Source organism: Cheilinus undulatus, linkage group 21 (assembly GCF_018320785.1).
Source record: "Cheilinus undulatus linkage group 21, ASM1832078v1, whole genome shotgun sequence".
NCBI lineage: Eukaryota > Metazoa > Chordata > Actinopteri > Labriformes > Labridae > Cheilinus > Cheilinus undulatus.
In genome coordinates, this window is record NC_054885.1 from 34,245,567 (window position 1) to 34,267,951 (window position 22,385).

Below are 22,385 nucleotides of genomic sequence, written 5' to 3' on the forward strand. Positions count from 1 at the left end.
TAGTCTTCCACAGAGAAGTCTTCGAGTTGGGAAGAAGATCATAAAAACATGAAAACAGCGTTCTGTGTAAAAGTGTGTCTGTTCCTCTCTTTCTTTGTTGTTTTGCTCCAAGTTTTCTGCCGAGGTCTGGGCTCCAGCATTGTGGGAGGTTATTTTTAGAACAATAGCAGAGCCAAGCTGTGCTCCAGTCAAATCAATGCTAATTCAATATTGATAGGAATCTAAACATTCTTCCTGAGACTCCAGCGTCACGTGTAATGGGATCATATGGATCAGTGTGAGGGTATTCTGACTGCAGATTGGATTTCATGCCATAACATAACAGACTTGCAATGAATCTGGACCTTTGTTTGTTTAACTGTAGCTTTGAATTCGTCATATAAATAAAAGGCTCATTTGCCTTTTCTGTCTGCATGCTAGGAAGCTAGTTTATTTGTTCCTGTTTTATATACAGCCTCTTTTTCAACTAAATGCTCCATATAGTATGTAAAAATTCACCTTATAAAGCTGCTACGAGTTAAAGGAAACTTGGAAAAAATCAGAAGTACCAAATATTATCTTAGCTTGAGCAGCCAAACTTAGTTTTTTTTTATAAAAAATACATCAAAAGAGTATATAATATGATCTAGATCCAGCAAAATTCTCTCGGGAATATGTGGAAAGGATGTTGAAACTGACTTAGAATTTGATGCCTATCTAGAATAGGATTGTTGCTCTTATTAATAGATTTATTTGATTGTTTCTGTATTTAGTCCTAAATTATGTGAGAAAACATCAAAAACATGAATAAAATATTCTAAGGAACCAAGTAAGGCTCTCAAAATTTCAGTCCTTTTGGTTCTTATTGTTATCTTCGGTTTTAAAATGATTGATTTTGCATTATTACAATAATTGATAGAATTTATTGCTGTAAAAATGTATATGCTTTGCAAGACAGACATGTTGGAGAAGAAATAATCCATTAAAAATTGCAGACACAGTCTGTCTCAGTTGCTCCAAATTTTGCAAAGTTTCTGTATGGAAGTGTTGCTAGTGATTTTGTGCACTGCAACCATTGTGCAGGAGTGTTCTGATGTTTTTTTTATATTGATCCTGTTATTAATACTGCTGAGTCCTTATCTATACCTCTGTAAATATCCTTCTTTTATCATACAAATGCTGTTTAATGCAGGATGTTTTCTACTTTTAACGGAAAATGAATTTTCATATCTATTTTACATTTCTAAGAAAACAAACAGAATTCATTTATCAATAATAAATCTTGGCTGTATCCATGTTTTACCCATGAGGCTGACAACAACCACAGACTTGGACTCACACATGGAGCGATGGGTTCACCGAGCAAGACAGTGTGGCATTCCCAGTATCTGAGCATGTGGATGAAAGTCAGTCTTTCAGCCCTTAGTCCTCCTGGTCTTTCTTTGCTCTTGTGAAGCCTGAGTGTTGACCGAAGGCGCTGACTGCAGTGTTAATTCTGGCAGCCATTTTTAATTTTAGTCTTAGTCTTTCGATTAAATGTATTTTAGTTTTAGTCTTGCTTTAGTCGATGAAAACCCCAAAACATTTTCGTCTAGTTTTGGTTCATAAAAAGTCCTCACATTTTAGTCTTTACTTTTAGTCCAAGCATTTATTCTTTTGCCTAAATCTGGTATCAAATCATGGTAGTGTGTTCTCTGCACTCTGCCAAACCTGGGGTCCCTGCTTTCTACAGCTGAGAGGCAGAATAGATACAGATGCCTTGTTTTTTGACAGATTTACCAAAGTAGAGAAATATCACGGATTTTGAATGTCCGATGAAAACTACATTTTAGTCTAGTTTTAGTCATCACAGATCTATTTTTGTTAGTCTTAGTCTAGTTTTTGTCATGGAAAAAAAGGCTGTCGATGAACATTTTTGGTCATAGTTTTCGTAGATGAAATTAACACTGGCTGACTGAACTTCTTTCTCCTTGCTGCATTTTAGTATTGTTTGCAAGACTGGATTTCTAATGCTGATGTGATCATGAGAGCGAGGATGGGAAGGGTCAGCTACCTGAAACAGGAACAACAACTGTGTTTTTACATGCACCTGGGTGCCCAGGACCTGCTGGGCTGGTTTAGACTTTGGGGTTGACGGGGCGTCATGAAGGGGGAAGCTGGGAGGATACCTGGAGAGGTGGTACGTCGTCCTGGCACAGGCCTCTATGATGGCCATCAGGAGGCACTGGTATGACCTTTCATATGGTCATACAGGTGCAGCTAAGTTACACAAAGCCAGTCCTGGGTGAGTCACAGTGCTCTCTAATAAACAGACCATGCACGGACAGCTTTAAACATTTTTGGGTAAAAATAAATTTAATAGATATGTTGCAGAGAAAAAAAAATATCACAATCTCTGTTTTTTTCCAACATCATTCAGCCCTAATGTAATGAAACAGCTTGTGTTTACACATGCTCTTCCCCCTACTGAGCACTGAGGTGTAACATTAGAAAATTGCTAATGCATGAACGGTTGTACAGATAGACAATGAGGTGAGGCTCATAATATACTATAAATTTTTAAGATAACTGTTGACAGGGAGTGAGCACAAACTGGCATGGCAGTTTACTGGAACTGTAATGTGCAGGCACACATCTCTGTTCGGAGAAACTGCATCATGGCACCAAAACAGGACAACCAACACAGTGCCATTGCAAGTTTGCACTCTGGCACTCATTTTCAATACTTCCTGTTTTCAGGCACCCGAAACAGTGTTGTTGTGGCAAAGAACAGCCGAAACGGTTACCGTTTACAGATGAATTATTTTTCCTGTAATGTGTGTGCAAATAATCATTTATGTGCTGATAATTTAGTTTACATGAAGTGACTCCACTTGAGATCTAACACCATGTTACAGGACCCACAAGACTCCGTATCAGCAAGTGCAAACATGGATTTTCAGATTCTGAAATATGCCAGACAATTCTGATCTCCATCCCTCACTTTGGTGGACTCATGGCCTTAAATTAAAAAAAAAAATCAAGATGAGAAATTAGCCAGTATTTGGTGCATACAACTTTTATTAGTGTTGCTGTAAGAGTTTGTTTAGCCTGCACTTATCCTGTATGCCTACAGCAAACTACTGATCATGTTTAACAAAGTACTGCACTAAAACATCTTTGTGTCTTGCTGTTGGTGTTTCAGTGAAACAGAGAGGATATTTCTGGCATTAGTGAGGTAAGCTTGCATCTGTAGGGTGTTCCTTACACCGGTATTAGGTAATAAGTCTGTGTGGGTGAGGGTTAATTGATCCCTGTGAGGTTTGAATCTATAGCGTAGGCCTGCTCAGGAGGAGGGCTCATGGGATTAGAGTGTGTGTAGATGTAATGTGAGTGTGCGTTGGTGTTTTAGTGTGATATCGGCAGGGTGAGTGATGAGCTTGAATGGAGAAACAAACCAAAAAATAAAGAAAAATTATCAAACACAGGTAAGGATTTTGAAGAACAGATTAAGATAGCACTTTATGGAGGGATAGACCATGTACGTATTGGGTTTTCAATATATATCAATAGATTTCCCAACAAGATTCAGGGTAAGTCATAATCATTTATATCCACGTAGTTTATGTTAGTGTTGATTTAAAAAAAGAAATGGATGCAAGGCCTGAAGCTCAGTAAAAATATGGCTTTCAGTGAGAACCATTCACACCAATATGCTTACTAACCATGAGATAATTTATTTAAATGTTTAGGTAAATAGGATGCATGGCATTATCAGCATGATATTGATATCAGGAGATAATTAGCAGTTAATAACAGTAATAGCACTAAATTATTCGTATCTCCACAAACAGCAGCCATACCTTGGCTGAAATATAATTTTTTTATTCTTAAACCTTAAAATTTAAAGTGTGTTCTAAGAAATCAAGCATTTGAGGTATGATCAGGCAGGCCACGGAGTCGAGCGCTGCTATGTAATCCAGATCGGCTGATCTCACTCAAGCCCTCATCAGCTGACAGCCAGTACGCTATTGGCTAATCACACTCATGCTGCCATGTTTAACCTGCTCTTAGTCTGGCCACGCTTTGTTGTTCTCTCTGCAAGTCACTTTCTGCAACCCTCCTCCACCCCAGCTCCCTCTCCGTTCTGCTTCTAACCTAATCAGTGTCATTCTGTTGTCACTGATGTCTGCTCTGCTCTGCTTCTCTCCTTGCCTCAGGTTTTCCTTGTAGGCACAGGAAAGGCAGGAACGCTGTGTTGTTTCTGCTTGAAGCTTTCCACGTAGGCTCATGGAACGCCAATTAATAACTGCTGATGAGGAAAATATTTATAACCACAAATCATGTGCTTCTTGACTGAACCGAAGTGTTAGCTCTGAATTACAGAAAGTTTTTTTTTTACTCTTAAGAAGAATGAGTTATTTCAAGAATTTTATATCAGGATTGTCTCAGTGAGGCCCTGTGTTTAAATGTAATATATAAACTAGATGAAAAAAGGGTCACATTGTTATTGAGAGCTCTACAGAGCTCACTGTCTGTCAGCAGGTAGTGACAGTGCTATTTATAGCACTCTGAAAGCACATGAAGCTTGTTTTTAGTTTTACTGTTAAACGTACAATTTACATATAAATCAAATAACTTTAGATTGTGTTATTACTGAAAGTCTCAATTTGAACAGAAAACAAGACTCAAAACAAGAGGAATGGGTTCAAGATGCACTGAAAACATCAAGGCCAATAATGATAACATTTAAATTAACATTAGCTTATATCTTTTTAATTCCTCTTTCCTCTCCCACAATACCAGCATTTTCACTTGTTTGACCATGAAAACCACATCAGATTTTGTTAAAAGTTCACACCTTCTGCACAATAAACAGCAGTTAGGGGCTTAATACCAGCATTAAATTGTTACAACTCAACAGATAAACATCTGCAACTGATATCTGTTCATACCTGCTTTATGCCTGCTGTGGCTAATCTCAGCCAAAAGGGCTGATACCAGTAAGTTCTACATCTGTGCATCAACAGGTAGAAAATCACAGACTTATGTTTGTATTCTTTATTGTAGTATACTTCAACATCATTACACAGCACTAAATCGCAGCAGGGTAGTGCTGTCTCAAATCTCAGTGCCATTTGGCACTTACAGGAAGTGATGACAGTTTAACTGCTTCTGTTTTCTTCTTCTGCTTCTATTTTCAAGTTGCAAACAGACTTCATCGAAATCTGGTGGCTTATTCACCCACTATTAAATACATTAAACTTTATTTTGACATTACTCTACTAAAGAAATTAAACATTCTTTACCTCATGGCCTATTACTTGTTTAAATGGTGCTGTTGTTGCTAGCTAGTGGATGCTAATTTTAGCTTATGTGCTAACAGTGCCATGTCCTCTGGCCAGACGCGTGAATGTGCCACGCCCTGGCACTGAATGCCACAGCTGTATTTCCAGCGCGGACGGCCGCTCCTGGTGGCGTGTTTTCCTGAGAGAACAGCTGTTTTCATCACAGTTGCTGTAGTAGCAGCTCTGTTTGAGAGCACAGAAATTTAGCACCATCTTTTGTTCAAGTTTTAGAATAAACAGTAGGCCTCATTTATTTCTCTTACCTGGTGAGGTGGGGAGGTGAGCCCTGAGCAGGCTTTCTGCTCTGGCATCACGCACATTGCCCAGCAGTGGCTGGAGGGGAGTTTGACCATTGGCATACAGCTGTCGGTGTGTGGAATGGCAATTTAGGGGAATCATAGGATGCAGAAAGTGTGTTTTGGGCTTAAAATATTTAGCACAGATGTATGCAATTTGGAGCACACTATTGGTGTTCTTTTTATTTTATCAATAGCAATATTGGTTAAGATAAGTTTGGAAATATTTATCAGATGTTGGCAAAAATTTGCATCCCTATTAGTTGGGAAAATGTTATTTTTTGCTAAATCAAAGGAGCATTTACATTTTAAGTAAAAGTCAAATGATGTGCCCCAGTAAAGCTGAGTTGCTGGAGAAGGCCCAGAACTAGAGACAGTCTTTGATGCACTGCTTACAGGCCCAAATCTCGGTGCTGTTTTTTTGCATGCCTTCCCTCACTTTGTCTCCCTGTGTCTCTTTTCAGCTCTCCTAGACACCATACATTGGGTATTCAATGCTTTTACTGGTCAAATACTGCAGGATAACTCCTGCACAATGTCAGGATTGCACAAAATTGCACTGATATACCGGCAGCATTTGAAAAGACAGTGCACTGGGCAAGTTTCCATTACTCCTTGTAAATTTCACACACTCTTCCAAACAATGCCAACATCATTTTGCAATTTTGACAGTCCTCTCTTTCTTTTTTACTATCTACAGAAATGTTGTCATAGTTTTGTACAGTTTAGACCAGTGGAACGGATCTGAACCCACCACCAACTCCTGATCGAGCAATCACGACCCAAATTTCCTACAATTTTTAACAAATCAGTTTCGTTTAATGATGAATGTGGAAGTTTCTCATTTGGACCAAAAAAAGAGACAGGACTAGCACATCATTGTGGAAACCCTTCACTGATATGCATGTAAAGATTGTATTTTATTTCCTAATGTAAGGTGTAAATTTTGGATGTTTTCTAGAATTTCTGAGAAACTGACACATTTAAGCAAGAAGGCTAGTTTTGTGTTCCTTAGAAAAGGAGTTAAATAGGTTTAGATCTCAAGAAAATTACTGAACTATATTTGTTATGATGTAAAAACAGAGTAAAAAATGTATGAATGTATTTGGCTTTGGCCCTCCATAGATGTAGTTTACAACCCACTTTTGGGTCCTGACCCATCAGTTGAGAACTATTAATTTAGACGGCATGTGGGAGTTTGTATCTAGGTGAAAACAATTAATAGAAATGTGCATTTAATTATGATATTACTACTTTTTTTTACAGCCCCAGATTGTGTTTAGTTACTGACAATTAAATATGAAATATTGCCTAAGACATTTACTTTTGTTATACGGTTTGATTTTTACCAGAGTTACATGAAAGCTTACTTTGTTTGTATTGTAAAATCTATTTTTTATTTCATCACAGAAACACCCAGTCCTAATAAAAAGGTGCCATATCTTACTATTTAGGGATGTATTTGGGCCCTTTTTCAGTGTTTCCCTGAAGTTTTAGAGTAACATCCCTGCTATCCAAACTCTGCCATAATGTGAAATGTATCTCAGACATCAGCAAGCCTCTGTGTAACGCCCTCCTGCCCACAAACTCACACACCTTCGTCTTGTTGCCATAACAAACAAGGAGGAGATGACACAACAGGAAGTGTGTCTTCGAGCAGAGTGCAGGAATCCGGCAGGTCTGTCATGGAAAACAGCCACAGGGCTTGTCTGTTTGCACACACGATGAGTACTAATGCACAAATGGTGACCAGTAAATTAAGGATTCTGGCACATTCCACATTATCAGCTGGTGTGTCACCTGTAGTGTGATTTAGATTCTTATACTGTACATTATGTGACTTTGCTGCAGGCTCAGTCTGCAGACAGGTCGGTCTGGATCAGCTGTTTCTACTTTGTAGCGATAGCTTTAGTTGCAGGTTTGGTCCTGTCTGATAAAAATTCAGCTGAAAAAGCGGCATGTCACTTAACAGCATTCATCACCAGTAAAGACGACTGTGTCGTACCAGATTACACCATATCGTTTTGGAGATTAATCCATTTTTATCACTAAAGGCGTGTCCCTTCACTCATGTCTTCAGATTGTGTTTTATTGCTTTAATGTTTATGATTTAGTGTCTTATCTCTGTATGTTGAAGGTGTGTTTTTCTCTGTATTTATTTCTCCATATGTTGTCATGACTGACCTTTGGCTTTACGTTTGTTTCAGGGCTGAGAAAACCGAGGTACTCAGCGATGACCTTCTACAGGTGAATATGCTTCTTTTTTTTTTCTCAGTTTCTAGGAGCTTCACTGTATCGCTTTCTGGGAGGCCCATAGGAACTGTCTGTGGGTGTGATATTCTGGCCCAGAATAAGGTCCTGCCTTGCCTCCTTGTCCCCCAAAATTTAGCCTAAGTTATGTTGGGCCTTTATTTTTTTTCTAAGAGATATTTGGTGTAGCATGAACCAATCAAAGTGTAATGGAAGACAGTGTCATCATTGCACCCTCCCAGTAGTCTAAATTGATTTTAAAATAAACTTAAAAATGTTTTTGCAGCATGCAGAATTATTTGAACTTCATGATGCTGTACTGAGATAACAACTGATTCAGAGCTGTGATCCTAAGATTTTTGCATTCTATAGTTAAAAACGTGTATGGTACAATTCAAACAAAGTAAAAGAGAACTTTAATTCAAATTCCTATTTTTGTTTCTGTATACCCCCCTTTAATACATAAAGAGAAATAACCAATGGTTTTTCAGTGTCACAATGTAATGTTGCATTTTTGTGATCATTTTTGTCATAAGCTAGGGATGTTCCGATACCATTTTTCCTCCCCGATTCCGATACCAAGGTGTTGGGTATCAGCCGATACTGAGTACTGATTCAATACTGGTGTGAACTTTCTGGAATGACTGTGCAGACTAGCATATTATTTTTAAACCTATGTTTGACTCAGAGCATGGTTCAACAAATAAAATCATAATGTACAGCATCTCTGTGACCCTAAATTTTTTCTGCTGATTATTGAGTTTTACTGCTAAATATTAAAATAGCAATAATACAAGCATCACAGGCTCTCTCTCTCTCTCCATTATGCTCTATTCCAGCAGCATCATGTGATTACGGAACAGCCTGCCATTGGCTGACAGTCCCTCACAAAGGGTACATAATACAATATGGCAGTTAGCATTCAAGATAGCGGTAATACATGAATGTAACTGGGTTAAAATGGTTAAAAAAACATTCAGTACTGGGTTTACTGGTGTGGATTTAATCATTAAAGTCCCCAAAAGTCACACAAGGTCCAGGCTTGCTGGAAATGCTGCCAAAAGGGATTCAAAGGCATCAGTAGTGTCAATGGGAAGGCACAACAGCTAGCTTCAATAGGAAAAACAAGTAAGAGGCAACTATTTATGGTTCAACAGTTATTTAACTTTCGATAAACTGTGGCTCTTTCTGTAATGTATGACAGCACCACTCTGAAAGGCATTTTAACGATCACATTCAGAGAAAAACTGTCACAGAGTTACCATTCTCTGCTGCTGCAGTGGGTCATTTCGTTCTTTTTTGCTGCTCTAAAAAATGGTAGCTCGTGCATGCAGTGTTTTCCAGCAGCAAAGAAGAATTAATTTCAGGTTTATAGCGCTAACATTTGGCATGGTTAAAGGAAGAAAAATATAAAGCTAAACCAAACAGTATCGGATCGGTGCATAAACTCGTGTACTTGCCGATACCAATATCTGAATTTTAAGCAGTATCAGACGTATTTCTAATACTGGTATTGGAATCAGAACAACTCTAATCTAAACCATTTAAACCTACATTCTCTTTTTAGTACGTTTTTAAATTAGTACTTTTACTTAAGTAAGTTTTAACCTGAGAAACAGTACTTTAACTTGAAAACAATAGTGGTGTGCTTTACCTCTATCATCGGTTGTTTTAAGCCATGGTTGTACTGTATTGTTGCGTCCCTAGCAGCTTTTAGGCCCTCCTGGAGTAAAACCCTGAAGTTTCCCTCACAGACTCTGTTAAAGCCATCACGCTGCTGCATCTGTTTGATGCCAAGTCTCACTTCAGTTTTAACTACAACTGCTGCTGGCATTAAGACGCAGCCAGTCAGTCTTTCATTCAGTTCAAACTTGCCAGCTTCATGGTTTTCCACTTAGGGCGAACTTTGGCAGTGTTCTGCTATCTTCAGATCACACCGGGTGTACTCTGAATGCAGCTTGTGTTGAGTTTGTGTGTTGGGGGATGGGGGGGGGCTGCTGGTGAAACCATGAGATCACTGTTAGAAAAAGGAAAAATTAAAGAGAGACTTAGAAAGCAGAGTGTTTTAACATAAGAGGCTTTCCTTAAAGGAAACTTAAAGGTGACTTCAGAGCTCTTATTCAATCATAGCTGAAGTTTTATGACATGCAGGAGTGAACTCTGAACCTAAACAGTTAGCTCACATGAATGTTGGTAGATGAGGTGACTATTTCCAATTAAAAGGGGAAAAAACACTATTTTAAGGCTAAATGTGTTAATTTTCTGCTTTTACAAGGCTGATGATGATATTCAGGTGTAGGAGGAATATTATGTTGAATAACCTGGCCCAGCCCTTCTACTTTCTCTACTCTTTAGTGGAGAATGACAGCAGCTTTGTGCAGCGTTGACATTCCTTTAGCTCCAGCTCTCAATGAGGAATGCGATTGTCAGGGGTTCAGAGTGGAAGTAGCTTTTTGGCGTAATAACAACAACTTGAACTCAAGCTTTAGTCATGTTGAAGATATGCAACCTGATTAGAGTCATATCTTTAAAAGACTACAGATCAGTGAATCACTCCTTTAATTTAATGACCCGTCACTGGGAAAGTTTTCCCCTCTTTCCTAACACGAGCAGAGAGAATAGTTTTCCCTTTCCCCATCCCCTCGTCTGCTTCTCTGAACCTGAAACTCGACACTATGATTTCCATGCTGTGGTAGTATTTTTTTCCTCAGTTTTTCCACAGCGCTTTGCTTTGGTTGAGGCATGTTTCTTGTTCTGACACGTCCTGAAACAGTGGGAGAATCGAGGAGGCTGGGTTACACTGCTGGTCTCATACAGAAGAGAGTTGGGCTGGAACTGGTCCATATCTCAGTATTTGAATACAACTTGGGATGCACAATAGACCGTCATTGTTGTGAGACTGGAGTATGCTCGTATCTGATATTATATGCTAAGTAAGGTTGGGTGTTGAGACAGTGGAAATGTATCAGTGGGTATTTAAAAATAGCCACCATATCGCTTTAATTACAGACATGAAAAAATCTGCTGTGTAATGTGCACTTCACTATTAAGCCTCTAAAGTGTGTGAGCATTTCCAGCACTGCCTGTGCTTGAAGATATTGTAAAAGTGATGACAGAACTCCAATTAATGATGTAGGTCTTGTTTATCAAATAAGGGGACAAAGGAAGGACTGACATATGAAAGAAAGGCACCATGCTATGGTAGACAAAAGTATTTGGCCACACCTGTTATCATGTAATCATTAAATTCGGGTGATTCAGTCAGACCTTTTGCCACAGGTGTATGAAATCAAGCTCCTAGCCATGCCATGGGCATTTGCAAACATTTGTGATACTAAATTAGCTCAGAGATTTCAAGTGTGGTACTGTGATGAATGCCACTTTTGCAATAAGAAGGTTCATGAAATTTCATCCCTGCTGGATATACCACAGTCAACTGTAAGTGATATTATTAGAACCTGAAAGAGTTTAGGAACAGCAGCAGCTCAGCCATGAAGAGGAACGCTCTGCTAGTGTCATAGCTGAAGTGTTCTGAACTTCCACTTGCATTAAAGGGGACATATTATGCAAAAAACACTTTTTCAGGCTTTTCTAACAAAAATATGTTCCCAAGCCGTTCTCAGATTTTCCCTTCATGATGTCATGTGGGGAGTTAGCCCCCCCCCAGGTTCTGTTGGCCCCCTCTGCTTGGAAGAAAGTTCTTCCCTCCTGACAAAGTCACATCCATTTCCTGAGAGGGGCAGGGTCAGGGGCGGAGACAGCTCAGTAACATTTAAAGCCACAGACACAGAAACAGCTAGTTCTGAGCAGGGCTGAAACAGAGTGGCATTTAGACATGCAAAAACCCAATACTGGAGTGTTTTCCAGTTTTGGGGACCTCTGAGACCAATGTAGACTCGTCTTAAAAGGGTAAAATATGTCCCCTTTAATATAAGCATAGAAACTGTGCAGCAGGAGCTTCATGAATGGGTTTCCATAGCCAAGCAGCTGCGTTCAAGTTTGCAATTATTTGATATGGTTACAAATTGATTTAGACATTACCGAAAACAATACCGATATTGAAATGTAGCTCAGACCTGAAGCTTTGGTATTTAAAATACACAATTTACAGTTTTAGGATGAGCAAATTTCAATCTTTTAAACACACTTTAGAGTATTAGGAAATATAAGTGAAGAAAAAGACTACAACTGACATGCAGTGCATTCAGAAAGTATTCAGACCTCGTTCACTTTTTAAAAAATTTCCCATGTTTCAGCCTGATGCTACAGTCTTTTAAATTCATTTTTTTCTCATTAATCTGCACTCAGTACCCCATCATAGCGAAGTAAAAATAAAATTTCAGAATTTTTATATGAAAAATAAAAAATTGAAATATTTCATTGGCATAAGTATTGGGCTCCATTTCTCTGGATCTTTGCTGAAATGTTTCTACATCTTAATTGGAGTCCACTTTTGGTAGATTAAATTGATTGGACATGATTCTGAAGGCACACACCTCTCTATAGAAGGCCATATAGCTGACAATGCATATCAGAGCAAAGACCAAGCTATGAGGTCAAAGGAACTGCCTGCAGACCTCAAAGAGAGGATTGTAGACAGGCACAGGCCTGGGGAAGACTAAAAATAAAGTTCTGCAGTACTAAAGGTTTTCAAGAGCACAGTGGCTTCCATAACTCTCATATGGAACAAGTTTGGCACAACCAGGACTCTTCCTAGAGCTGGTCACTTCAACTGAGCAATCAAGGGAGAAAGACTGTAGTAAGAGAGGGGGGAGACTCTGACTGAGCTCCAGAGATCCTGTGTGGAGATGGGACAAAGTTCCCTCCACTGATCTGGGCTTTATGGCAGAGTGGCAAGACAGAAGTCTCTCCTTAGTGCAAAACACATGCTTTGCTTTCATGTGGAGTTTTTTGCAAACTCCAAGTGGGCTTTCTTGTCTAGTCTGCTCACAAGATGGCCTACTTCATGAGAAAAGTCTCTAGTTGTAATGTTGTTTGAATTTTTTTATTATGAAAATATCTGATCTGTAGCAGCTAAGCACATCTCAGCAGGAGAGAAATGAAACTTAAACCCACCTTGTAGGTACAAGCTACAAAGTAACTGAGCACAGAGGCTTATTAAAGTACCTTTCTGTGTTGTGTTGAATATCACATAAGAGACTTGTTTTAGGGGTAGCAGAGGGCTTGACTATAAATGCATGCTGTAATCCCAATATATAAAACTGGTCCTGCAAAGAGGAAAGAATACTATGATATAGATTTCAGGTCATATTGTCCACCTCTACTGTTTTCACAACTGTTGCACTTGAATCCTGTTTTTGCACCATCACCGGCTCTCCTCTCCAGACGTTTAGCCATCCTGCCAACAAGGTCAGCCTGTCAGTGTACCAGCTCTACTATCAGCCAGAGCAGCCTCCCAGAGCCAGAAAACAAAACTGAATCCACCCACCGGTTCCTCTGTGACTCACTCCATATTTTCTGCTGTGGCAGGTCAGAGGTTGAGCTCACTCTGCTGGCTGTTTTCTTTGGCGCCTGGAAAAAAATGCCAGTAACTTGCTTGTAAACCTTTGGACAGCTCTATAACAGAAGAGGCAGGGCAGAAGGGAGCAGCTCTGCTCTGTTAATTGTTGAAGAGTGCTCAGGATATATGAATTTGTCTGCTTTTTCCACCTCTATGGCTTTAGGTTTTTTTTAATCTAATCTATATTTACAGCTAATATATATAGGTGTAAAATTTGCACACAGGAGTTGTGATTTTTTCTTAAATGGTTCCATCTCATGGATGATTTGTACTAGAATCACATTGAAGTTGTTGAGTAAAAATCATCCGAAAAAAGGGCAGCAAACTGTTCAAACTTCAAGTAAATCCACAAACAACTCCAAAGACATAATTTTTTGAGTTTTGGTGTCTCTCAAGGGTCTTTAGGTGTAAGTTCATAGCAGACAAAGAGACTAATGCGATCTGCCTGCTGTGCCGCCCACGCTGCACTCACTCAGACCTCTCTCTTTCCTTCTTGGCAGTCATTATTTGGATGTCTGGATCCACCAAACAGAGCTAGACTTCCATGCACTAATCAGAGCCAGGGATCAGCTGAATGATGAGCAAATCGATTGGATGCAAACGAGGAAGCTGATTCCAGCTGTGGTCTGGCAGTAGGCAACAGCTGCAGGAAGAGGGAGGAGGCGAAGAGTGTCTGAGAGAGTCAGGGAGCGCCAGCATGCCGTAAAGAGACTGGCAAATTAGCAAGGATAAAAGTAAAGGAAGAGGAGTGAGAGCAAGATGGGGATCAGACAGAAAACGATGTCGTGACACAGCGGGATGTTTACACTGAAACAGGAAGAGGAAGTGAATAAACGGCAGACAGACGGCTGGGTTCAGAATCAGCACATCATGCTAAAATCAGAAGTGGAGCTTTAGCTCTCAGTCAGACTCGTGAATTTAAGTTTTCACACTTTGTCATGAGTGTTTCACTTCTTATTGAACCTCGTATTTTGGAAACACTGCAGAAAATGTCCTGGGTAAAGAATGTGTGCATTAATTTGATTCTAACAATAGTTTTTATTTTAAAAAGTCAAACCATTTTGACTCTCATGTGATACTAAAGCAATAAAACAAAACTTGTAGACACGTAGTATTTGGGTGATCTTCTGTTTTTTTAGTGTCAAAAGTAGACAAACTCCTGATGTTTGTCCATAGAGCTGATATGGCAGATACCAAAATCAAACTGATTCATTTGTTAGAGTTAGACGGCCTCATAGCTGCATCTAAGACTCAAGAGATCTGAAGCACCCAAAACCCCCACAAAAGTCACTGAAATGATTGCAGGACTTATAAATCTTAAAGATGTATGTTAAGTTTGTATTTTCAGCAAACTGTTCATCTTCAGAGAGTCAGAGTTTTAAAACTCAAACTTTTAGGTTTTATGTGGTAAATTCTAAAAGAAGGAATTTGTGTGCAAAAGTTGTGACTGCGGCTGGGTTTGTTGTACATTTATATGTTTTTACATGTTGATATGTACAGTGAGGGGAACCACTGGTGTAAAGTATTTCCAACCAAAATCAGGTGATTTTACACTCTCAAGGCTTGATCCTACATGTCAGTCAGTTTCTGTCAAAGACTAAAACTAAGGAGATTTTGTTTCAGTTAGTTTTTTGTAAAGCTTAGTTTTTACTTCATTTCAGTTAATTAAAATGATCTTTACATTTTATTTTTAGTTAGTTTTAGTCAACCATAATAACCTGACTATTGACTCTCAGTACAATTTAACCCTGCCTATAGCTACCTCCTCGTTCTCCTTAAGTGATGCTGATTTGTCCATAAATATATCTAAATAAGCTTGTTATATTGCCCAGCCCTGGTCTTTCTCTCTGCTGGTCTTGTACTGCATAATAAAGTGTTTTTGACAGCTATACCTTGAAAAGGTTTGAGTCTGCAGCCTGCTTTTTCCTCTCGCCTGACACTTAACTGTAGCAGAGGTGATAGAAATCTAAAATAACCACATGGAAAGAATTGTCTTCCGTCCTGGGCCTGGTTTGCTTCTGTAGCTGAAATAACATAATCAGTATTAATACCAGTCTGTTTCATTAAAATCCTCACAGTAAGCTTTGAAAACTTTACTTCAGCCTCAGTCTCCTACTTGTTTTCGCGGCATATGGAAATCTACAGGCAGCAGACTTAAAGTAAAGCCTCCTCATAGCTAGATCATTATCACATGATCATAAAACTCTCACTGAAGGTGCATTCAAGGACACACCGTTGATCTGAGATCAAAGAACTCTATACCATACTGGTCTAGTTGGTGGTGACTGTTTGCTCTTTTTTTGCAGGTTCATTTAAAGAAAGTCAGGGTTATGTACTAAAGGATATTTTTTTAAATCTGAAAATCTATTGTAATAAAAAGTGTTTTTGCAGCAGTAACTTCAATTAAAATGTGTTTTGTTTTGGTTTTTTTCTTTTTTCTTTTTTTGGGCATCAGGATTGCATTTAAGCTGGAGATAAGGGGAGTAGTTTCACATGCTAGGTACACAGGGGTCCACAGATATCAGCAGAAATTTAGTTTGTAGGAACATTAAATATCTTGTCTTTGTGCTGTATTCAGTTAAATATGGCTTAAGAGGAAGTTTCAAAATTGTGTTTTCTGTTTTCATTTATATTTTACACAACATCCCAACTTTTTGGCACTGTGTTTTATAAATTTAAGTGCGGATAATGGGCTCTTATTCATCACAAAATACTTACCGTTCTTTTCTCAAAGGTTTTTGAAAAAGTGATGAACTTGCTCACTACATCCAAATGGTTTTTAACACTGATTTTATCTTCTAGATCAGTGATTCCTTCAGTCTAGTGATTTTTTACATACAGATGTTCATCCATTAGTAAACCCTTACATGGACTTTAACATATATTTGCTGTCAGCTCCTGCATTGAGCCAACTATATTAGAAAGTTAAGATTTCGGAGAAGAGAGCAATAGGAATAGTATTTAATGTTTGCAGATTCTCTGAGCAAAGATGTCACAATAAAGATGGAGAAATGGTTTTACTGTTGCTTCTGTGTTCAAAGTTTGCAGGTTGAAAACCAAAATGAAAAGTGTAGCATGCGATGAAAAAGAATACTTGTAGTTAAGGTGTTCAAACAGGAAAAAAACAGTAGAAGAACTTCTCTTTATGTATAAACGTCAGTTCAGGCTTCGTGCTTCTACATATGCTCTCATTGATAAAAACTCTGCATGGAGTTTTCACATGTCAAGACAAAAAAGTGTCCCCCTGCTCTCACTAAAGACCCCGATCCATCACTCTGTGCAGCTTATCAGCCACAGCTCCTTCCATCTGGCTGTCTGTGCTGCCTGTCCTAACACTGCAGGCTGCAGAACAGAGCTGCACAAACATGATGACATCCTCCATCATCTTTGAATAACAGGAGCAGGATGGGAGGTTCACAGATGGATGTGTTACAGAGCAGCGTCTGTGTTTGATTTGTTACTTTCACCTGCACTGTTTGTATTCAAATACAAAGTGTCTGTCATTTCATAGAGGGAAAAGTTCCTCTATCCTGGGATCTCTCTGTGCAATATTTAAATTTCTGACAATTCCTTTGCTCACACAGATCGAGAGGCGGATGGAGATGGTGCGCTTGGTGTCGCACAACACACACAAGAGGCTGGTGGCGTGTCTGCAGGGTCAGCTGGGCACAGACACAGAGAAGAGACACGTAAGAAAGACTCTGTTTTACTCATTTATATGTTTTTTTTTCCATACTGCAGCACATTTAAGATGCCAGCTGTTAAAAATTTTCTGTTATTTTAAAGATCGGAAATACTGAAACTGTGTTAAATATGACTAAAAGAAATGGCAAAAGCAGCAAAAATGGGTTAAAGGTGTCAAAGAAATGCCAAAAATTGGAAGTAAAAGTGGTTCAATTGGCTAAAGTAGCACGAATATAAAATTTCATCTGAACCCAACAGTAGCTTGCCACACTTTTCAGCTCCAAAATAAGGTAACTGTTAGCCAGGACGCTAGCATCAATGCTACCGATCCAGCACACATGCACTGATATCCTCAATAAATCAGGACTGAGGAGGGCCCATTCATTGGGTTATTCAGGGGCTCAGCTAATTCTGTGAGTAGACCTGGTCACAGTACTTTTATAAAGTTGAAGTAATAACTTAAAACACTAATGTGCCTTGCCACGCAATTTGAGAACCACTGTTGTAGACAGTGCAGAATTTTGTCTGCAATTTTGATGACGGAAATGGGAAAAAGCATTTTTGTGCCTGTCATTCTTTCTTTTTCACTGTGGTATAGAAACAGGTTTTGATTTCATTTCACTTTTACAGCAGTCATATCAGAATTCTGGTATCCTGGCAGTTCTACTTTCCAAATATTTTTGGAGAGTGTTATTATTTTGCTCTCAGAGTCACTCAGAGAGATGCTAACATATCACGGCTCTGAAAAACTATGAAACCACCTTCAGCATTAACAAGAAGTTGCTATCTGGTGCTAGGAACACGTAGCATCCCCCATTATGTAACACACTGATACGACAGAGACTCAGGAGGAAAATATTCATTGCTGGCCTCATGCCAGCTTCACTCTCACTGAATAACAGACCTGCCCCTGCCATTCACACTGCTGAAATTTCCAGAATAATATGTTTCTTTGCCCTAGTTTTAGCCTTCTTGTTCCTTTATTTGTTTTGTTTGTTATTTTGTTTGCAGAAAAAGCTTCCTCTGACGACACTGTCCCAGGCCATGCAGGAGGGAGGAACTCAGCTGGGAGACGAGGGTCTGATTGGGTAAAAGTTAACAAAAATCATCTCATGCATGGCCAGTTTAAGCTGTATTTAAAAAAAATAGTATCAGACTGTCTCAAGAGTTGATCTAAGTGAAAAAAGTCGTTATTTGATTAAACTACACATGCAGATTACCGACTCAAGAGTCTCCCTGTTTTATTCATTGGCACATATTTGTTAATCATGGTGTGGAAGCAGTGATAACGGTCATCTGTGTGCGTTTTCTGTGTTTTTTGTGCATGCAGAAAGATGATGGATGTGTGCGGGGAGGCTGAGAGCAGATTAGCAACTGAACTGATGCAGCACGAAGTCCAGATTGAGAGAGACATCCTTGAACCGCTCAACCAGCTGGCAGAGGTAAAAACAACAACCAAGCCCCACTTGTTTTGTAGCAACCATTTAAAGCTGTACGTGTGCATCACTTGGACTAAAAAAATACCCTTTTCCAACATAAATGCAGACATGAATGTTCAGTATTCCTGCACAGGATTTATATCGACTAGTTCTGTGTGTATCAGTCTCATGTATCTCAGATGAAACTTTGCATTTGGCAGCTTTTTGTGTCCAGAATCTGTTTGATATAAAATGTTCTCATTGGAAAGGTGTAGCATGGGTTTAAATGTGGTTATGATCCTCTCTCTCCTCTTTTAGGTTGAGATTCCAAATATACTAAAACAGAGAAAACAGCTGGCCAAACTGGTACTCGACTATGACTCAGCTAAGACGAGGTATGCTGAATGTAACGGGTGAAAATGCCTTCATTTAGCCTGGTTGTTTTCAGATGTTTCTGCTCTATTGATGCTTTCTGCCTTTTTTTGTATGTTTGAAGATTGTTTTTAATAAATATACATATTTCTGACATTTTGCACCTTTATTCAGAGCGAAGGACAGTGGCTGCTGAAACGGGGATTAGATAGTGGCATGTGGAAAAGGAGCCACAGACTGGACCCCAATCTGGAAGGCCCACGTACATGGGGCGTGCCTTGACCATTACAGCAAGAAGAGACAGTTTATAAAACGTTAAATAACTTTTGAACCATAGATCATAGCCTCTTACTTTTTTCCTCTATGGAAGCCCTAAGTTTTGCCATTCTATTAATGCCACCCACGCCTTTGTAGCCCTTAATATAAGTTTTCTAGCAAGCCTGGAACTTGGGTGACTTTCAAGGGCATTTAAGATTAAGTCCACGCCAGTAACTCCAGTATTGGACGTCTTAATACATTTTTTAACCCATTTTTGATGATGTCTTCCTCTAACTCAGCATTAGCCACCATCCTGAGTTTGCAAAACAGATGTCACATGAGCTGTGACAACCAATGGCAGGCTGTTCCATCACCATGTCATGCTTTGGTGAACACTGCATGTGTGTGCTCTTAAAAACTGAATAGGGTCTGAGTGGCTCATAATAGAGAGAAAGAGAGAGAGCCTGTTATGTGTCCCACTGTGTCATGCGAAAAAAATGTGAAAAACTTTGAAGGTTTTTTTGTCACAGAATGAACTTTTTACACTTTTTGGCCCCCAAGAGATAGAAAAACATCATTGTGCAAAAAAAGTCCTAGTCATCCTTGTGTGTATTAGCTCCAACTCCCACATAATGCACTCATTTGCCATGGTGTCTTGTCCATAAACAAGAAGAAAATGTGGAAACAGGACAAGTACTGCAGAGTGATGGTGCAACAACAGTGTAGGCCACTGCAGCATAGCCACGTCCTAGTCTGACGCAGACGCATGCACCAGGCTTTGTTCATAAGTGTCTTCATAATTTCTTCCAGATGGTACCAAGCAACAAAGTCCAACAACCAGGCGATGGCAGCTAAGGCCGACTCTCTAAAAGATGAGATGGACGAGGCTCTCAACAAAGTAGAAATCTGCAAGGTAAATTTTGTTTGCATTTACATAGCACGCTACATTGTACACAATGATTTACCATCCACTTCAGTGTAAGTGCACTGTATATGCAACATCATCTAATAGCTGCAGATTTCAGCCAGGGCCTCCTTATCAGGTCAGGATCACGTCTAATGACTTGAACGAACAAAGAGAGCTTTGTACCAGAAGTGGATCGGCAGCAAACATGCTCTGCACATTATTAGGACCATGTAATGAAAGGTCATTGCTTTGTCATCTGGAGCTCATCTTTGTCTTAATGAAAAGTTTCTGTGTAGGGTAAAAGAGACGGTTTAAACCTGCTATGAATGTTTATATGTGTTTTTCCATCCTGCAGGACCAGCTCTCTGCAGACATGTACAACTTCGCTTCCAAAGAGGGAGATTATGCACGTTATTATGTCATGGTCGGTGCAACTGGATTTAGATGATACAAATTTCCACTATCACAGTATTAAGCAGTGTAAACACCTGATTTACTGTAAGCCAGAGTTTGTACATATAACTTCTTAATGTTTTTATGTGGATTCCAGTTATTAGAGGCCCAGGCGGAGTACCACAGGAGGTCTCTGGCAGCTCTGGAGGCAGCTATACCGACCATCCAAACACAGCAAGGTAAACTACCACAAACAAGCATATCTATTAGTCAAGCACAGTGTTTCCACTGCCATTCATTTAGAGTCACAACCGCACCACCAATATAAATAAAAGCATGAACTACTTTATTTGTTGATTTAAAGCTGTAATTTACTCATTTTATTTAAACAGAGTAAGAACATCTGTTACATTCTTAGCTGTCCTTGTCTCTGCTTTGCAAGGACAAGTTTCATCTTTGACAGCCGTATGGATAGACACATGCCCTTTAAGGTTTGTCTGATGCCAGTGTCAGGATGAGCTGAGTGTTCAGATGGCTGAGCCTATACCTTATTCTACTGGCTTCTTTAAAGATATTGCTCTGATGCAGCTTTCTTCTCTGCTGACTCAATATTTTGTATAAACCCCCATGAGGAGCCTTAGGGTCGTCACACACCACTTTTTACTATGTCGCCAACTGGCAAAGTAAAATTTCTAAAAGAAACTTTTCTTCTGATGCTTATGGTTTATTTCAAAGCACAAAAGACAAAAACAAACACACCGTCAGTCTAAGCTTAAAGAATCTCCAGAAGTTACTTAACATTTTGACTTCTTACTGTTCCTTTTTGTGCTGACATTCACTACATAACTTTGTACAAACTAAGATTTTGTAGTCAAGTTGCAACAAGCAACAGTCTGAACTTTTGATCAAGTTTCCGTTTCTTCTCCAAAATAAATGTTCATTTTTATTCAAACAGGAAGTAAACTAACCTTTGCTCAAGGCAGTGCAAAAATAGAAAATAAAATATGAAAAAGAAGCATTTCTTAAGAAAATTAAAGACAGTTGTTACCACCTGCTGGATGACCAGGCAACCCCCCCCCCCCCAAAAAAAAAACAAAACAAAACCAAACAAAAAAAAAAAACAGGCAAACCTATGGGAAGCACTGAAACCCCAGTGTAGTTGCAGAGCTTTTTTTTAAGGTATCTGTCAGTGTTGTAGAGTGTTGCACAACATGTAAGGTGCTGTGGGAAAAAGAGAGGTAAACCAGCTTGTTGTGGCTTGTTGGATTGACTGTGCAAAAAAGCAAATCAAAACAGAGTGAAGGGAGGCTGAATATTTTTAATCAACTCAGCTCAATCACAGAAGTATTGCATGCTAATGTGTATTTGGCCTGTATTTTTTTCAAGTTTTGTAACTTCTCTGCCACTGCACCAGTCAAGGGAACAACAAATTTCTACTGCAGAACTTATCAATCTGTATATGATGAGCTGCTTCCATGATTAAGGCCAGAATCCCAGAGCAAACAAACTAAAGGAACCTGGTGAGAAGGAACAAAGTCAGCATGCCACATGCCTTTACATGGAGTAATTACATAAGCTCAGAATTAGCTTTCTGCAGGAGCAAAGTACTTCAAATAATATGGTTAAGATTATTTGCTCTAAAATAAAGAAATCTGGATACATCTCACTAGACGAATGCAGCGTAATGTGCAAGCAAGTTTGACCCCCCAGAGCCTGGTTTGTTTATCTGGTATGAGTGCTCTATAACAGATAAATTTCCTTGGCCTTGGTATGGTTTGAAGCGGTGAGCTTCAACACGGTACAGTTATTATTGCATAAGCAAAAGCATGGGTATACAGCATCACCATGGCATGTAACAACCATGCAATCATTTCTCCTGATAGTCATCCTGGATTGATTGGGGCTGTATCTGCCCAAAACAACTCAAAAATGAGTTAAAAGGCTCATATGGGAGCAGTATGCTCTCCATGTGTTTGCCAC

At 39.2% G+C, this 22,385-nt stretch overlaps 1 protein-coding gene across 3 annotated transcripts in view; it reads left to right on the forward strand.

Annotated features, from left to right (window-relative positions):
- Window positions 1-22,385, forward strand: part of arhgap17b (Rho GTPase activating protein 17b) — a 45,623-nt gene that overhangs the window by 8,669 nt on the left and 14,569 nt on the right. For all 3 annotated transcript variants that reach the window (XM_041816893.1, XM_041816894.1, XM_041816895.1), the window contains exons 2-9: window positions 7,810-7,849; window positions 16,958-17,062; window positions 18,069-18,145; window positions 18,388-18,499; window positions 18,794-18,870; window positions 19,916-20,018; window positions 20,368-20,436; window positions 20,563-20,644. In XM_041816893.1, coding sequence (XP_041672827.1) covers window positions 7,810-7,849; window positions 16,958-17,062; window positions 18,069-18,145; window positions 18,388-18,499; window positions 18,794-18,870; window positions 19,916-20,018; window positions 20,368-20,436; window positions 20,563-20,644 — 665 coding nt within the window. The remainder of the gene's footprint in view (window positions 1-7,809; window positions 7,850-16,957; window positions 17,063-18,068; window positions 18,146-18,387; window positions 18,500-18,793; window positions 18,871-19,915; window positions 20,019-20,367; window positions 20,437-20,562; window positions 20,645-22,385) is intronic.